The 15678-nt window shown below is 36.3% G+C and overlaps 3 protein-coding genes across 4 annotated transcripts; 1 reads left to right on the forward strand and 2 right to left on the reverse strand.

Moving 5' to 3' along the window:
• Nucleotides 1–847: 847 nt before the first annotated feature.
• LOC114527572 (clavesin-1-like) lies at nucleotides 848–2644 on the reverse strand. Its single transcript, XM_028549264.1, is given in 4 exon segments — nucleotides 848–1503; nucleotides 1619–1729; nucleotides 1912–2118; nucleotides 2121–2644. Coding segments are annotated over 4 exon segments (900 nt in total). The 5' UTR covers nucleotides 2484–2644; the 3' UTR covers nucleotides 848–1284.
• Nucleotides 2645–2838: 194 nt separating this feature from the next.
• LOC114527575 (TATA box-binding protein-associated factor RNA polymerase I subunit A-like) lies at nucleotides 2839–6528 on the reverse strand. Its single transcript, XM_028549267.1, has 7 exons — nucleotides 6137–6528; nucleotides 5716–5864; nucleotides 5329–5611; nucleotides 4921–5173; nucleotides 4707–4837; nucleotides 4183–4455; nucleotides 2839–3080 (listed from the first exon to the last, which is right to left on the reverse strand). Exons 1-7 carry the CDS (start codon nucleotides 6225–6227, stop codon nucleotides 2914–2916), a joined length of 1347 nt encoding a protein of 448 aa, XP_028405068.1. The 5' UTR covers nucleotides 6228–6528; the 3' UTR covers nucleotides 2839–2913.
• Nucleotides 6529–6665: 137 nt separating this feature from the next.
• On the forward strand, nucleotides 6666–15172 carry LOC114527601 (heparan-alpha-glucosaminide N-acetyltransferase-like). Of its 2 annotated transcripts, none has more exons than XM_028549299.1 (19): nucleotides 6666–6802; nucleotides 7391–7490; nucleotides 7606–7720; nucleotides 7813–7934; nucleotides 8353–8468; nucleotides 8675–8744; nucleotides 8881–8935; nucleotides 9064–9129; nucleotides 9275–9315; nucleotides 9425–9501; nucleotides 9623–9653; nucleotides 9744–9883; nucleotides 12234–12349; nucleotides 12424–12545; nucleotides 13267–13396; nucleotides 13496–13657; nucleotides 13943–14013; nucleotides 14079–14191; nucleotides 14686–15172. In XM_028549299.1, exons 1-19 carry the CDS (start codon nucleotides 6745–6747, stop codon nucleotides 14862–14864), a joined length of 1884 nt encoding a protein of 627 aa, XP_028405100.1. In that variant the 5' UTR covers nucleotides 6666–6744; the 3' UTR covers nucleotides 14865–15172. The 2 variants fall into 2 exon arrangements, with proteins under 2 accessions (XP_028405100.1, XP_028405101.1); XM_028549300.1 differs by having other exon boundaries at nucleotides 9076–9129.
• Nucleotides 15173–15678: the final 506 nt, after the last annotated feature.

Here is a 15678-nt window from a genome sequence, read left to right on the forward strand (position 1 = left end):
TTCTCCGGGCACTCCGGTTTCCCTCCTTTTCGTTTGGTCTTAAAAAACAGTGTCCATGTCTGGGGCCAAACCGATATTATTTACTGTTCCGAGTTAAAAGATAATTGTCTAAATTCTTGTTCCCATTTTGTCGCGACTTTCCCATTGACCAGTATGCTTCCTCGGAAAAGACAGCAGTGAAAACTGACGGGGGAAAAAAAGCGAGAGTTGTGGCTTAATGGGAAACTTTGCTCTAAGAAGTGCAAAGCAACTGAAACCACTTCTATAGAAGTTGAATGAGTGAGTTCAAACATGTTTGGCTTCTGGGTTAAAATCCCAGAACACTGTCCTAAAATATATCGTGGTATAAAAGAACTAAGGCTTCTCTGTTATCAATCTTGACACTAGTCTACCGCGGTGTGCTTGTAATTCGTGCTTTAACGATGGCTTGCCTTTAGTTTGGACTGCCTTTACCAACCTTGTACTTACATCCCTGTACCGTGTAAGATTCAACTGTACGAACGCCTGAGTTTAAAGATACTAGCTTGCTATACTAGCTTGATACTATGTTGAGTTTGAAGATACTAGCTTGCTATACTAGCTTGATACTATCTCTAGTTTGAAGATACTAGCTTGCTATACTAGCTTGATACTATGTTGAGTTTGAAGATACTAGCTTCTAATACTAGCTTGATACTATCTTGAGTTTGAAGATACTAGCTTGCTATACTAGCTTGATACTATCTTGAGTTTGAAGATACTAGCTTCTAATACTAGCTTGATGCTATCTTGAGTTTGAAGATACTAGCTTCTAATACTAGCTTGATGCTATCTTGAGTTTGAAGATACTAGCTTCTAATACTAGCTTGATACTATCTTGAGTTTGAAGATACTAGCTTGCTATACTAGCTTGGTACTATCTTGAGTTTGAAGATACTAGCTTGCTATACTAGCTTGATACTATGTTGAGTTTGAAGATACTAGCTTGCTATACTAGCTTGATACTATCTTGAGTTTGAAGATACTTGCTTGTTACGATATCTTGATGTTTTCCGCAAAAAAAGGTTTTCAAGCTAATGCTTATTGTAACGTATTTATTCTAGTCTCACTTGTCTTACCTAAGTTCTACTTGTTCCCAAGGGTGTAGTTGGGGGGAGAACCTTGGTAAAACTCTGGCCCTTCCTAAAGAAATTCATTTCATACTTATTTAGACAGCCCAACCCTACCTTTGCTGCCCAACCCCTTGGAAAAGAAGTTCTGACCACGCCCCTGTGTCCCACGTCAGCAATCGGGTATAAACACGGCCTAATTCTCTCTTTCTGTATCATGTTTCAAATGTTCGTTGAGTTGTTCAGCAACTGCTATCATGGTCGCACATGTATGTTGAAAACTGTTCTTCGACATCACAGTTCGTAACCATGACAACTTGTCGTACCCCGGCTCATTTCCACCAAATTCTGATGGTAGCAAGTCAGGATGTATGAACATGTGCAGTGACGTCAGATTGTTACCATGAAGATGAAGCTATGGTTGAAAATTTCGGTAATTGTGTTAGGTCACCAATATAGTCCCCTATGGATCTAATACAGTCCCCTATGGACCTAACATAATCCCCAATGGACCTAACTCAAAAGCTTACCCGATCACCAATCTTCGCTTTCAGGAAAGGGAGGATGGATTTTATAGCGAGATTTATGTACCATGGTTGATTAATGAGGTGAATAGCCTTGACACGGGCTGGGAAACACTCCTAAAAGAACGAATTGAAAGTTTTACGCCCTTCGTGCTATGAAGAGGAAATCAGAAAAGAAAAACTGGGGAAAATGAGCTTCCCGTGAATTAATTCATTTATCGGCTCTTAAAAAACGCTTCAGGTCTTCAATGACTAATTGTGTTATTTAGAAAAACGCGTTGTCCCAGGGTTTCTCTCACCTGAAAGATCTTTACAACGCTTCTCAACTCTCTTACTGTGATATACCGACCATGTTTTGACAACGACCACCCAGTAAAATCAACAATGGCAACAATGCCATTCACTTGTGTCTCCTCCTCTGTTATGAGTTCTTCCATTGTAAATATCAACGCTTTCACAATATCTTTGAAATCAAATAACTCTCTTTCCCAGCGCCCTGGAAATAGAGCACTAAAACTCTGGATCCATTCGAGTCCCTATTCTCCAGAACACCCGGGAAACCTTCTTGTAAGACGGGGCGAAGTTTTGTCAAAGTTAAATCCTCGAATAAATCGCGGTTTTTTCTTTTAAATTCAATATGAGAGCACAGCAGTTGAAATGCTCGCTCTTCGTCAAATTTCCGTGCACGTAGAAAACGTAAAAGGTATTTTTCATCCGTTTTTCGAAACGGAAGATCTGGCCGAAATACCATCTTGTCACGAAGTAGTTGTACTTTCGCATTTCGTGTCAAAGGATCCTCGTTCAGTTCAGCTTTGGCTTTTTCTTTCGTCTTCGCTGAAAGGCCAGAACTAAATCCCGGGCCAAACGACATTTATAAAACTTCAAATAAAAAAATTAACTTTATTTGAGTGTTGTAAACTGTCGGTACGCACCACTGCTCTATCCTTCTCGTTAAGCAAATTCGCAAAGAACTATATTGTAGGAGTTTCTCATCAAAGCATATATCTTTTCTTCAAACAAACAACGTTCAATGCTAACTCCTTGTAAACCACAAAGAAAGGCTTGTTGATTTATGGAAATGAAAATCCTTTTAATCAATCATGTCTGTCGCTTGAATCTCTGCGGTTTTTTAGCATTGTTTGGTAGTGTTAAAATGATTAAAAAATTAATGACGTTTCTGTATCTACGAATGAAACACTTTAATTTTTAATAGATACACATGACGGATAATATTGGTCAATATGATATCAGCTGGATATAGTTTACACTTGATATAAGAAGAAAAATTACAACGGAAAAAATCATGATTGTTTTAATCTTTTCGTCTTCATATTCTCTAGATTACTATAACTTGTACTTATGTCTGCTCGTCTTTTTAAAGAAGACCGTTTCTCAATTGTTTCTTCATCTTTTCCACCGTCGTTACGTACTTCATATTTACCACAGATTTCTTTGCTAAAAGCATTCTCTAAAAAAAAACAAGAAAATGTAAATATAAATAGATTATATCTACAAGTAAGGATCATCTCTTATTGATTCAGTGTTACTACAAGAGGAAACCTAAACTAAACTAACTTTATTTATACTGGATAGCTCTATCAGTTCTAAGCTGTTCTTCCTAGAGGTCCAGTAAGGATCATCTCTTATTGATCCAGTGTTACTACACGAGGAAACCTAAACTAAACTAACTTTATTTATACTGGATAGCTCTATCAGTTCTAAACTGTTCTTCCTAGAGGTCCAGTAAGGATCATCTCTTATTGATCCAGTGTTACTATAGGAGGAAACCTAAACTAAACTAACTTTATTTATACTGAATAGCTCTATCAGTTCTAAACTGTTCTTCCTAGAGGTCCAGTAAGGATCATCTCTTATTGATCCAGTGTTACTACAGGAGGGAACCTAAACTAAACTAACTTTATTTATACTGGATAGCTCTATCAATTCTGAACTGTTCTTCCTAGAGGTCCAGTAAGGATCATCTCTTATTGATCCAGTGTTACTACAGGAAGAAACCTAAACTAAACTAACTTTATTTATACTGGATAGCTCTATCAGTTCTAAACTGTTCTTCCTTGAGATCCAGTAAAGGCTAATTTCCACTCCGGAAAACGAGCAGCGGATCGGATCGGATTGGAACGAAAGATAATCCGCGCGTGCGCCGTCTGTTGAAATTTTTGGCTTATATTGATCCGAAAGCGTCCGAGACCGGATAAAAAAAAGTTCAAATAGTTTTAACTTTTTTGATCCGATCCGAAATCACTTCATGGATCGGACCAGCTCGGAAAAAAATCCGATCCAATCCGATCCGCTGCTCGTTTTCCGGAGTGGAAATTAGCCTTAAGGATCATCTCTTATTGATCCAGTGTTACTACAGGAGGAAACCTAAACTAAACTAACTTTATTTATACTGGATAGCTCTATCAGTTCTAAACTGTTCTTCCTAGAGGTCCAGTAAGGATCATCTCTTATTGATCCAGTGTTACTACAGGAGGAAACCTAAACCAAGCAAACTTTATTTATACCGGATAGCTCTATCAGTTCTAAACTGTAACCCTAAAATTGCTCACCTCCCAAGAAATATTCTGCAACTCTCTTCTTGTACAACATGACTTCTCTTAATTCGTCGGTGAATTTGAAATTTCTCGTCAGTCTAAAATGATATCTTGGCCACCAGGATTTCCTTTCTTCCCAACACAACTGCAGTTCGTGTTTCGCAGCTGACTCCGTCTCAAGACTGCTTCCGATGACCGAGTGAAGGTGTGCCCAGGCTTTTTCATCAAAAAAACATCCCGAATGATCGAGTTTTTCAAATATCAATCGTATGACACTCGCTTCGTTTCCTGAAGGTAAATCATGTCGGAATAATATACGAATGACAAGCTATCTCCGCTGGCGTTGAAGTTCAAACTTTCGCATAGTTGTAAAAATGAATGATTAAGAATTGAGGGGAAACCATTGTAAGGAAACCATTTAATCAAGACATCAAGAAAAGATTTTGGATTAGATCGAGAGTTCGCGGAGAAAGCAGAGTGCTATTGTGTGAAAAACAAGGCGAAAAAAACATAGTTTTTATAATTTCATTTCTACCTACCAGATTTGGCTTTGAGCGAGAAAAGATCTTCCAGATACTCGCTGGTTGGATCAAGTTTCATCAAATCTTCTAAAACTTTGATCTTTTCCTCGTCGTCAGCGGAGTTTGATTGAAGAAAATGGTAGAGATACCTAAATGATAATAACAAAACTAAACATTGCAACGTCTTAACTCCGATTATGTTCATAATAAGCGTAGGAAAACCCAGCTTTACCTGAGCGCATTTGGATTCAATGGATTCGTATTTTTATACTGCTCCAAAAACTTTCGAACTGCATTTCTCTCTCCGTTCATCTCGAGTAACTCAACATAAATTGGCACAAATTGATCCCAGATTCCTGGTTTAGAAAACACTTCTTCAAAAAGTACCAAGGATCTTTTCAAAGAGAAATCCAGTTTCGTTTTTGTCACAAGAGTTTGTGGAAACATGAAATCTTGTTCATCTTCAGAAAAATACGTTTCCATCCCTTCAAAAATATATCATCATAATTTCAACTTACATGAGAAGAGGGTTGGTCTTTGTTTATAAGGTTGACAGAGGCATGAGTTTGTTATGGACAGTCGTATTTTTTATAGGACAAGACATAAGTAGAAGAACAAGTGTAAATATAAATCTTTGAACCTTGTGGTTGTGTAGACTCCGTTTTCTTTGGTTGGTGAAGTAAGTACTCAAACAATCCAATATAAGCTTTGTGCATGAGGCTTTGGTTAAATTTCTGTTTGCTTGACTTTGATTTTAGTAGCTCCAAACCTTCAACCACATCTCGCTGTCTCAGGACAAGATACAGAGCAAAATTTAACACAATCTCTGGTTGGTGATCTGCGCAAGCTAAGAACATATCTTTGTAGAATTTCAGAACCAGCATATGACAGTGTGGGAGGCTTTTCAAGATCTCCAAACCAGCCTAAAATGTGGTGTACGTTTACCATAATGGTATAATTAACAGTGGTAAGCAAAACATCATAATATCCAAAGTAGGGTGAATTGTATTCCCCAATGGAGACATACCAAACAAAATAATTCGATAACTTTTTCACATTTTCCACTTAGACCTATCATGGTTGCAATAGCTTGGGTGAACCTGTGGGTCAGTAAACTGTCTTGAAGAATTTTACTCAAGAAATATAGATGACGTGTTTGGATGTTCCGCATTCGACCTAGAGATATAGAATAATTCATGTTTACAAATGAACAGTTCATTGCGGCATCTACTGCAGAGAGTAATGGTTTAATGAATCCACTATATGCTTTAATTGGCTCATTATAATTTCAAGAGCGTGTCTTTTTATTTTTATTCTGCTAAACAAAACAAGTTTTGTCTGTGTGTTGTGTTTTCTTTTGACTATAGGATGACATGGGATGACCATTAGTGCTATAGGTAGATTGCTACGACCAACAACTAGTCTGTGATGCCTTGTGAAAACCTTACGGGTATCGTTTTCCTGCGTCAATGGATGCCATACTGTTTGAAAGCTGGACAATGTCTCAAAACAGTGAGACTCAAACCGATGTGTTGCCATATATTTGATGTAGTTCCGAATAACCAGATTGTTTTGAATTAGGGTTGATTTCACCAATGAAGGTGGATTGGTACCATTTGTAACTCTTCATCCATCCAGAATATTCACAATACAGAGTGGTGTTAATCACACTCCAGTTGAGCTACTCACTGAGCTCCTTCGCCGGCGTTTCAGGAGGATACTAGTCGCCGACAGAAGAATTATGCGGGTTGGTTAATCGCAGAAACAGAAACTACATCAATAGGTATTCTCTTATATTTCTTATTTGAACTCCAAATATATGTTTTAAATATATGGAATTTCGGTCATTCGTCATTGTTTGAACATGCACTGCTCCAGTTTTAGTATTGAGTACATTTTCGTGGAGGTTCGAGGGAACGGACCAATCAGATGAGCGTATTTGTCATCACGAGACTTTCTCGAGATAAACAGAAATTTAATATATGGGGTGACCATTCTTGTAGTGCCATGAAAATCAAGATATTATCAAGTTTCATTGGCATTTGAGGTTGCAGAAATGCCTTGTTTTTCCAGCAAATATCTGGTTTCGTTTCTGGTTTTGCATCTAGTCGCAGGTAGCGTGAAATCATCCTTTATTTTCGTGCATAATGCCACAATCCTGATCTGTGTGATCTGTGATCTCAAATTCAGAAATTCTATGCGTCTATATTATCGTCTCAAATTCTTTGTGAAATTAAAATATGATTACGTTTTTTTTTGTTTCACTGATATTCATGATATGTAAATTCAAGTCTTGGCTTATTTTGCTGGGGGGTACATAGAGTGAAAGAGATTTCGTAACCCTATGTTATTGTTTATTTACAAGAACGTACGCTGTATTAACCGATTAGCTCCGTCATTTCCTAGAATCATTGGTCAAAGTATCAAGTATATTGATTGACCTTTGCTAAATGTGGCTCGTTTACAAACTTGCAAACCAAACCGTTATGAAAGAAACGAAGCTAATAGCAAGAAATACTCTTTGAAGATCAGTTGAAACTATCCCAAAAATGTGTCTATTATCAATGCTTTGACAGTAATATGATATATTATGGTTATGGGTGGTCAGCATATCTTGTTGACAAGAGCAAAACAGAAGTAAGATGTAATAGTGACTGACATACATGATACTTGATCTTTCTGGAAAATCTGATTTCTTATAGGGAATGGCTTTCTTGTCGGTATTAGATCCGTGCTGGGAGTTGACAGTAACGCTGTGCAAGCATTTTTTTCACCATTTTCAAGCCCCTTGAAGGCCAACAGGTATGTGAGACAGAATTATGGAGTTGTGAGGACTTCATACAGGAAATTATTTTGTTCATTTTATATTTCTTCTTCACAATTCTTCTCATCATCTGTGATACATGTACATCTATAGTGTAAAAGATGTGACACTTGGTATGGACCAGGCTTACTTAAATGTCACCTGGGTTGACAGGAATAATGTGCATCTTTTTCATCATGTTTACGGTGTGTCTGAGAACTGTTATAAGGTGTGTAAAATGCATATTACTTATTATATTTCCTAATAAAACCTTCAACAAATTCATCTCAGATCCTCTCATGATTTAATTTTGTTTTGTAGTGTCCTCTTCAAAAATTAAACATAATTACAAAATACAGCGTATCGCAGGGATTTATAATGGATACAAGATGGCCTTTTAGACTTCTGGTTAATACAAGTCCTAAAACTAACCAAAGCTGCAGGTATGCTGGGTAAACTTTATCTGACTGCAAAATAAGTTTTAGAAAATTCTGTACACCATATGCACAGAATACCTAACAGAAGTAGAACTCTATACTATTTTTTCGTAAGTGTGATTCGTCATGATTCGTCACTTAGCAAGTGCATTTTTTTGAGGTAGTCACCCCCCCTGCCAATAGTAAAAATGCCCTCATTTTAGACATTGGCAGGGGGGTGACAGCCTCAAAAAAATGCACTTGTTAAATGACGAATCATGATGAATCACACTTACGAAAAAAGTACAGGAGTTCCACTTCTGTTAGGTATTCTGTGCCATATGTACTACCACTATGGCTGTTGCTGAAGACTTATGAATTACAAAAAAAAAGTTGTGTAAAATGTTTGCTGAAACTGACTGTAAATTTGCTTCTTGTTTTATAGTATTACATTTCATTTTGGTGAATCTGGACGTTACCACTATGAAATGAAACTTAACATTAACATGCGACTCACCTGCTCTATGGTTGTAGACACTGAACCGGACAATAGCAATATACGTAAGTGCATTCTTAATGCTTTTTTGCCTTGCATTCACTCCACTCTGATAAGACATTAGCTTGATCAGTAAAAATATTTTATGCTAGACAGAATAATAAGGTAATGATAAAGAAAAATATCCCACATTTTTATCCATAAGTCTCTTCTTAGAGAAATTTGAAATATATAATAGTACAAACTATGAAACTTTTTTCTATTTTCACAGCTATCTTAGTTGCTGCTGCCATATTGTTCAGTTTAGCTTTGTTAACAATGTTTATAAAATGGATAAGAAGGTATGCTTCATGACCTTATTAGTTGTTGTAATAATAGGTGTATCTTACATACTTACATAGGCTTTCATCCCAAATGAAATGTTACCAAATTAATGGTTAAACATGCTGAGAGTATGTTATATTCATTCTTACACAGAACGTATCTAAAAGCTTTAATTCCAGCAATGTATTCAAACTCTCATCTTGCCTCGGTGAGTGTTGTTTCAAGTTCAACATGATGCAGATTGTAAATGGTCTTTGATGTCCCCATTAATTCTCAGTAAAATCACTACAACTCGCTACTAGATGCAGTTTTGACAATATTCATGTAATCTTAAAGTTTGTTTCTAAGGACTTGGGTCGTGACAGTCAAACGCAACCACAAAGCAGTGAAACAGTCACCCAGGTATATTGAAAAAATATCCCAGTTTCTCAGCACTGATGTTTGAAAGCTCAATTAAAAATGAACATGCTGTCTTTGAAACACAAATCTTGCATTGACAGAAAGATCTTATCTAATGATTAAGAAGTACGGTTCTTCATTTTTTCAGCCTGCAAAGAAACGTTTACAATCCTTGGATACCTTCAGAGGGTGGGAAGATATTTATTATTCTTTCATTGAAACGATTCTTTCTTTGCTGTTATGAATAGTGAATATTTCAGTCCAGACCTTTATATCTCATTATATCTTCCCTATTAAGATTATCACTGACGATAATGGTATTTGTGAACTTTGGTGGTGGAGGATATTGGTTTTTTGAACACTCGAAGTGGAACGGTGAGAGGCCTCGACTCGCATTAGTCCGAAAACGTTTTTGATAATCGTCTATACACGTCTGACTTTACTTTGTCTTAGTCCAATATATTTCTCCTAAACGAATAATGTTGATCTTTCTTAGGTCTCACTGTCGCGGATCTTGTTTTTCCATGGTAAGGCTGTGAGAAAATTGTATTTGTATACTTTAAAGACATTCAGTTATCACAGTATAGATGCAATAGACGCCATGGTGATATTTCTAGGTTTATATTTATCATGGGAGTTTCAATGGCGATTTCGTTTCGAAGTTTACGAAAGAAGAATGTTCGAAAAATTCGTATTTTTCTAAAAATAATACGACGGACATTGATCCTTTTTGCACTTGGCTTGCTCTTGAACAAAGGTTAGTTTATTCAAACAGTTTATTCTAATAAAGTTAGTTCAGTTTAGGTTTCCTCCTGTAGTAACACTGGATCAATAAGAGATGATCCTTACTGGACCTCTAGGAAGAACTGTATAGAACTGATAGAGCTATCCAGTATAAATAAAGTTAGTTTAGTTTAGGTTTCCTCCTGTAATAACACTGGATCAATAAGAGATGATCCTTAATAGATCTCTAGGAAGAACAGTTTAGAACTGATAGAGCTATCCAGTATAAATAAAGTTAGTTTAGTTTAGGTTTCCTCCTGTAGTAACACTGGATCAATAAGAGATGATCCTTAATGGATCTCTAGGAAGAACAGTTTAGAACTGATAGAGCTATCCAGTATAAATAAAGTTAGTTTAGTTTAGGTTTCCTCCTGTAGTAACACTGGATCAATAAGAGATGATCCTTACTGGGCCTCTATGAAGAACAGTTTGGAACTGATAGAGCTATCCAGTATAAATAAAGTTAGTTTAGTTTAGGTTCCCTCAACAACAACAACAACAACAACAACATTTTATTTCCCACATTCTACATTCAGCTTGTATATACATATTAATAATATTAGGTTATATTTGAATTATTATTTATTATATCTACATTAATGAGGTTATTGTAGGTGTAGAGGTAGACCATTATTAAACTCCAAAAAAGAGCTTGTCAAGAATGGTCACCAAATGAGTAATGAGGTATTTTTGAAAAAAAGAAGAACCAGAGTAGAATTGCAGAACTACAATAGGAAAATCTGCATGCTTGAAAAGATAGTATTAATAAACAAACGTTGCTGAAGAGTTTCGATCATGATTGTAATAATATCACGAAACCCTCCACATACTATTTAAATACAATTATAATTACTAATGCGTAGATAAAGAAGATAACAAATAAATGTATGCATAAAAGCAACACAAGGACAACAAAACAAATTCATACTGATGAATTTGTTAAGTAATATCTAAACTTATTTATAAATGAGGATAATGAATTAAGTTCGGTAAGATATATTGGTAATGAATTCCATAAAAATGGGCCGTTATAACGAAATGAAAATTTTCTAGTGTTAGTTCTTGCTTGGATGATGTGTATTTTGCGAGCACTTCTGGTGTTATAGGAATGAACATCACTATTTAAGATAAAGCAGTTTCGAAATAATTCAGGAAGTGAAGATTTTAGTTTCATGCATTTAAACATTAGAACACCCATCTGTAATTGATTCAATTGGAAAACTGTAAGAATTTTATACTTCGAAAACAGTGATTGTGTATGACTCAAGTAACCGACATTAGCAATAATTCTGACAATACGCTTCTGTAGCTTAAACACTTTATCCAACTTAGAATGGTAAGTGTTGGCCCAGACCACATTACAATAATTGATGTAAGGCAATACAAGTGAGCAATATAACGTTCTTCTGGCTTGTGCATCGATTAAATGCTTAATTTTGTTTATGACTCCAATAGCTCTAGACATTTTATTACATACATGATTGATATGACTTTTCCAATCCAGTCGAGAGTTAATAATAACTCCAAGAAATTTCTGATCAATGATTTGATCAATTTGTATCCCATCAATGTAAATTTTAATGTTAGCCGCAGAAACGTTTTTATTTTTAGAAGTAAATAAGATAAATTTAGTTTTTTTGGGATTTAATAAAAGTTTGTTCGATTTAAACCACATCGATACTTTCTGTAATTCAGAGTTCATATTCTCCACCAAATAAGTTAAAGATTTTTCTGAATAGATAATGTTAGTATCATCTGCAAATAATATGAACTTGAGCAGCATTGAGCTATTGAGAATATCATTAATATAGATAAGGAATAAGGTTGGTCCTAATATTGATCCTTGTGGAACACCACACTGAATGACATTCATACCTGAACATATACCGTTGATATTGACATATTGTTTCCTATTTGCCAGGTAATTAGTAAACCATGTTAGTGGTAAACCACGAATGCCGTAGTGGGATAACTTCATTAATAAAATGTTATGATCAATTGTGTCAAATGCCTTGGATAAATCTACAAATAGTCCAATACTACACTCTTTCTTGTCGATAGAGTTAGAAATTCTATCAACAAGATCCACAAGAGCCAATGTTGTTGAGTGGTGTTTTCTAAAGCCAAATTGCGACTGGTTTAAGATATTATTCCCTCCTGTAGTAACACTGGATCAATAAGAGATGATCCTTACTGGACCTCTAGGAAGAACAGTTTGGAACTGATAGAGCTATCCAGTATAAATAAAGTTAGTTTAGTTTAGGTTTCCTCCTGTAGTAACACTGGATCAATGAGAGATAAAAAACACGCTTCTGTTGATTTAGGAGGTGACTTGAATTACTATCGTATACCTGGAGTGCTACAAAGATTTGCCTTCTCGTACTTCGTTGTGGCCACCTGTGAGTTATTCCTACGTCATTCAATTGATCTCGCACCTCAGGTAAGGAAACTGGAGCGTCGTACTTCATCGCGCCTGTAATAAAACAAAGATTCAGCGACTCGTATACTTTTCAGAGCGTCTGGTGGTACACGATTCGTGAGGTGATTGAACTGTGGAAAGAATGGATAGTGATGTTGATTATTTTGATAATTTATTGTGTTGTGACGTACGCCGTTCCCGCACCAGGCTGCCCAACGTAAGTGTGAATGATTGATAATGGTAATAGAACGAATAGGAGTGCAATTAATGCCAAAATCATACGAGTGATTACAAAATCAACCGACCGCGCAGCGGGAGGTTGATTTGTTAAGCACGAGTATGATTTGGCATTAATTGCACGACTTAATTCGTTCTATTACTTATTAATTATCCATCTTCTGTAATCAAAAATTCTGGTCATTTTCTTCAGCAAATATATCATTTAAAAGGTCAAAATTTTCAAAATCATTGTCAAATTCCTCCATTTTTAAAAATTTCGCGCCCCAAAAGAAAACAAATTCTTATTTTGTATCCTGAATGCTGATTGGCTACTTGTAAAGCTATGCTGAATTTCATTGGCTGTGAACAAGAGTGCGATTACAGCTCACCAAGAGTGTGATTAATGATTAATCGCACTCCTGTAAACCAATCAAATTGAAGTATTTGACAGTGATTACAGAAGATGGATAATTAATGATGTAATAATATTATAATATTATTATATTATTATATTCGGATTTTCACAGTGTTTCATTATAAGTCGTTGCATCCAAATGGATCATTGTTTATGATCTCCAGTCGTATGCGAATTGCGAACAAACGCTGTGTTTACATTTGAACTGTTTACCTTGTTACATGACCTGTAAATAAACCCACATTCAGTATTGTAAATGATTAGGTAAGTTTGTCAACTTTAATCCCAACAAATCTATTGCTAGTGGATATGTGGGACCTGGTGGGATAGGCGAAGGATATCCACAGAGCGAGAACTGTACGGGAGGGATAGCTGGGTACATTGACAGAAAGCTGTTTGGTGAGAATCATATTTATGGCCACCCGACATCAAAGGTACCTCGCGTTGAGATCAATGAATTGAACAGGTTTCACCTTACACAATTCTCACTTACCACTGAGTCTGAAAATGTGGCAAAATTTGTTGAATTGCAGAAGTTGTACCTGAGCACCGTACCGTATGATCCCGAAGGAGCCCTGGGGGCGCTGACATCAGCATTCCTAACGTTCCTGGGTCTACAGGCTGGTAAAATAATCGTGGAACATGCTGAGCATATTGACCGAGAGAGAAGACTGATATTATGGGGCCTGATACTGGTAATATTACTATTCAAATGTATTTGTGAGCAAGCCGCACAAGATAGGCAATTGTCATCTCAGAGATGTCTCCTACCCTGACAGACCTTGAGCTTATTTTACTGCGTGTTCGGTGTGATGCCTTGCAAATTGCGGAGATGATTTTTTCTTATAAACATCTCGTTAGTTCCTCCATCATGTGTGATGATTTTCTTGCAATTTCACTTGTGTTCTTTCGCAATTAACTTGCTTGTCGCTACTAGAGTTTCCTGAATTATGACCATAACTAATAAATCTCTTCATTAGGGTTTTATTGCAACTGGTTTTTGCGGTGCTTCCAAGAACGAAGGACTAATTCCGATTAACAAGAATTTATGGTAAGGTGCATATTTACATCGCCAGAAAGGCTGTAAAGAGATTTAATTAAAACGTTGTGTTTTAGGTCTGTGTCTTTTGTTCTCATAAACGGATCGTTCGCCTACATTTTACTGGCGTTTTGTTACTTCGTGATCGATGATAGAAAATGGTGGAATGGAGCGCCTTTCATTTTTCCAGGTAATTCAGCATCCACTAGTTTCAGTGTCCATTAGTTCTACCCACAGTTCTACACCCAGAAACTACAGCGTTTGAGATACTGTATCTTTTTCAGGTAGTTCAGACACAAACCACGACAGTTTATTGTAGAATACTACCTACACTAGATCACCACGTTTGAGACATCTTTCTCAGGTAGTTCAGACACAAACCACGACAGCTTATTGTAGAATACTACCTACACTGAACCAGCACGTTTGAGATATCTTTCTCAGGTAGTTCAGACACAAACCACGACAGCTTATTGTAGAATACTACCTACACTGTACCACCACGTTTGAGATATCTTTCTCAGGTAGTTCAGACACAAACCACGACAGCTTATTGTAGAATACTACCTACACTGAACCAGCACGTTTGAGATATCTTTCTCCGGTAGTTCAGACAGAAACCTTATTGTAGAATACTACCTACACTGGACCACATCTTATTCTATTTTTCCACTTTCATTCTAGGAATGAACTCAATTTTAGTGTATTGCGGTCATGAGGTTCTTCATTCGTTTTTCCCTTTCAATTGGGAGCTCCACCCACCCACCCACGGGAAGAAATTGGCCATGAATGTCTGGGGAGTGGGTTTGTGGGTACTCATTGCCTACTATTGCTACAAAATCGATTTCTTCGTCAAGATCTAGGCTTAGAAAAAAATACAATCCAGGAATAAAATGTATAAGGTAATATATATCTGCATATGTATGTGAAGAGTCTTTTTTATCATTAAAATCATGAGGTAACTGGCTTCCCTCATTTAAGCAAATATTGGGAGGATATTGTTCTGACAACGGCACACAATTGAATAATGCACTCGCAAATGGAATACAGCCTTTATAATCTGAAAGTGAATGTAATTTATAAATTGTTTACTTTGAAATATATCAACAGCGGACGACGTGCAAAATACGTGTTTGTGTTAAGATATCTAGACACAGGACTAATATTTTATCGTTTTGACGCTTACACAACCAAACAATCAAAGAAAGAACACTTCTAGTGCATTGAATTAGCTCCAGCATTTTCATAAAATCCGTTTTGCTCGAGAGCACGAATGAAATGGCTGGGAAACGTTGCTGTGTGCATGTATTTTACGAAGACAAAATACTACAAGGTGTTCAAAATTTATTTCATTTATCCTCTGTGATTATTGGCCTGGGTTGAGATGATTTTTCAATTGTCATATTTAGAAATTGTTCTTAGTAAAGATTCGTTCCACTCCTTTCAGTGAGATGTCGGAAAAATTCAGGACAGTGTGAAACGTTACTTAACACAAGCGCTTCACATATTAAAGAACAATAGATAAACATTAGAGATGCCTCATTATTTATTGTTTAATACGTTCGTTACATGATAAGAACCTTGCTTGCCTTATTCATCTGGAAAACACTCATCTAAGATTTGTTCATGGAACAGCTTGCTAGGTTACGACATGACATACTTTATGTTTACTGTGCA

Source organism: Dendronephthya gigantea, unplaced genomic scaffold, assembly GCF_004324835.1.
Source record: "Dendronephthya gigantea isolate DGI-Jeju-01 unplaced genomic scaffold, DenGig_1.0 000045F, whole genome shotgun sequence".
Lineage (NCBI taxonomy): Eukaryota > Metazoa > Cnidaria > Anthozoa > Malacalcyonacea > Nephtheidae > Dendronephthya > Dendronephthya gigantea.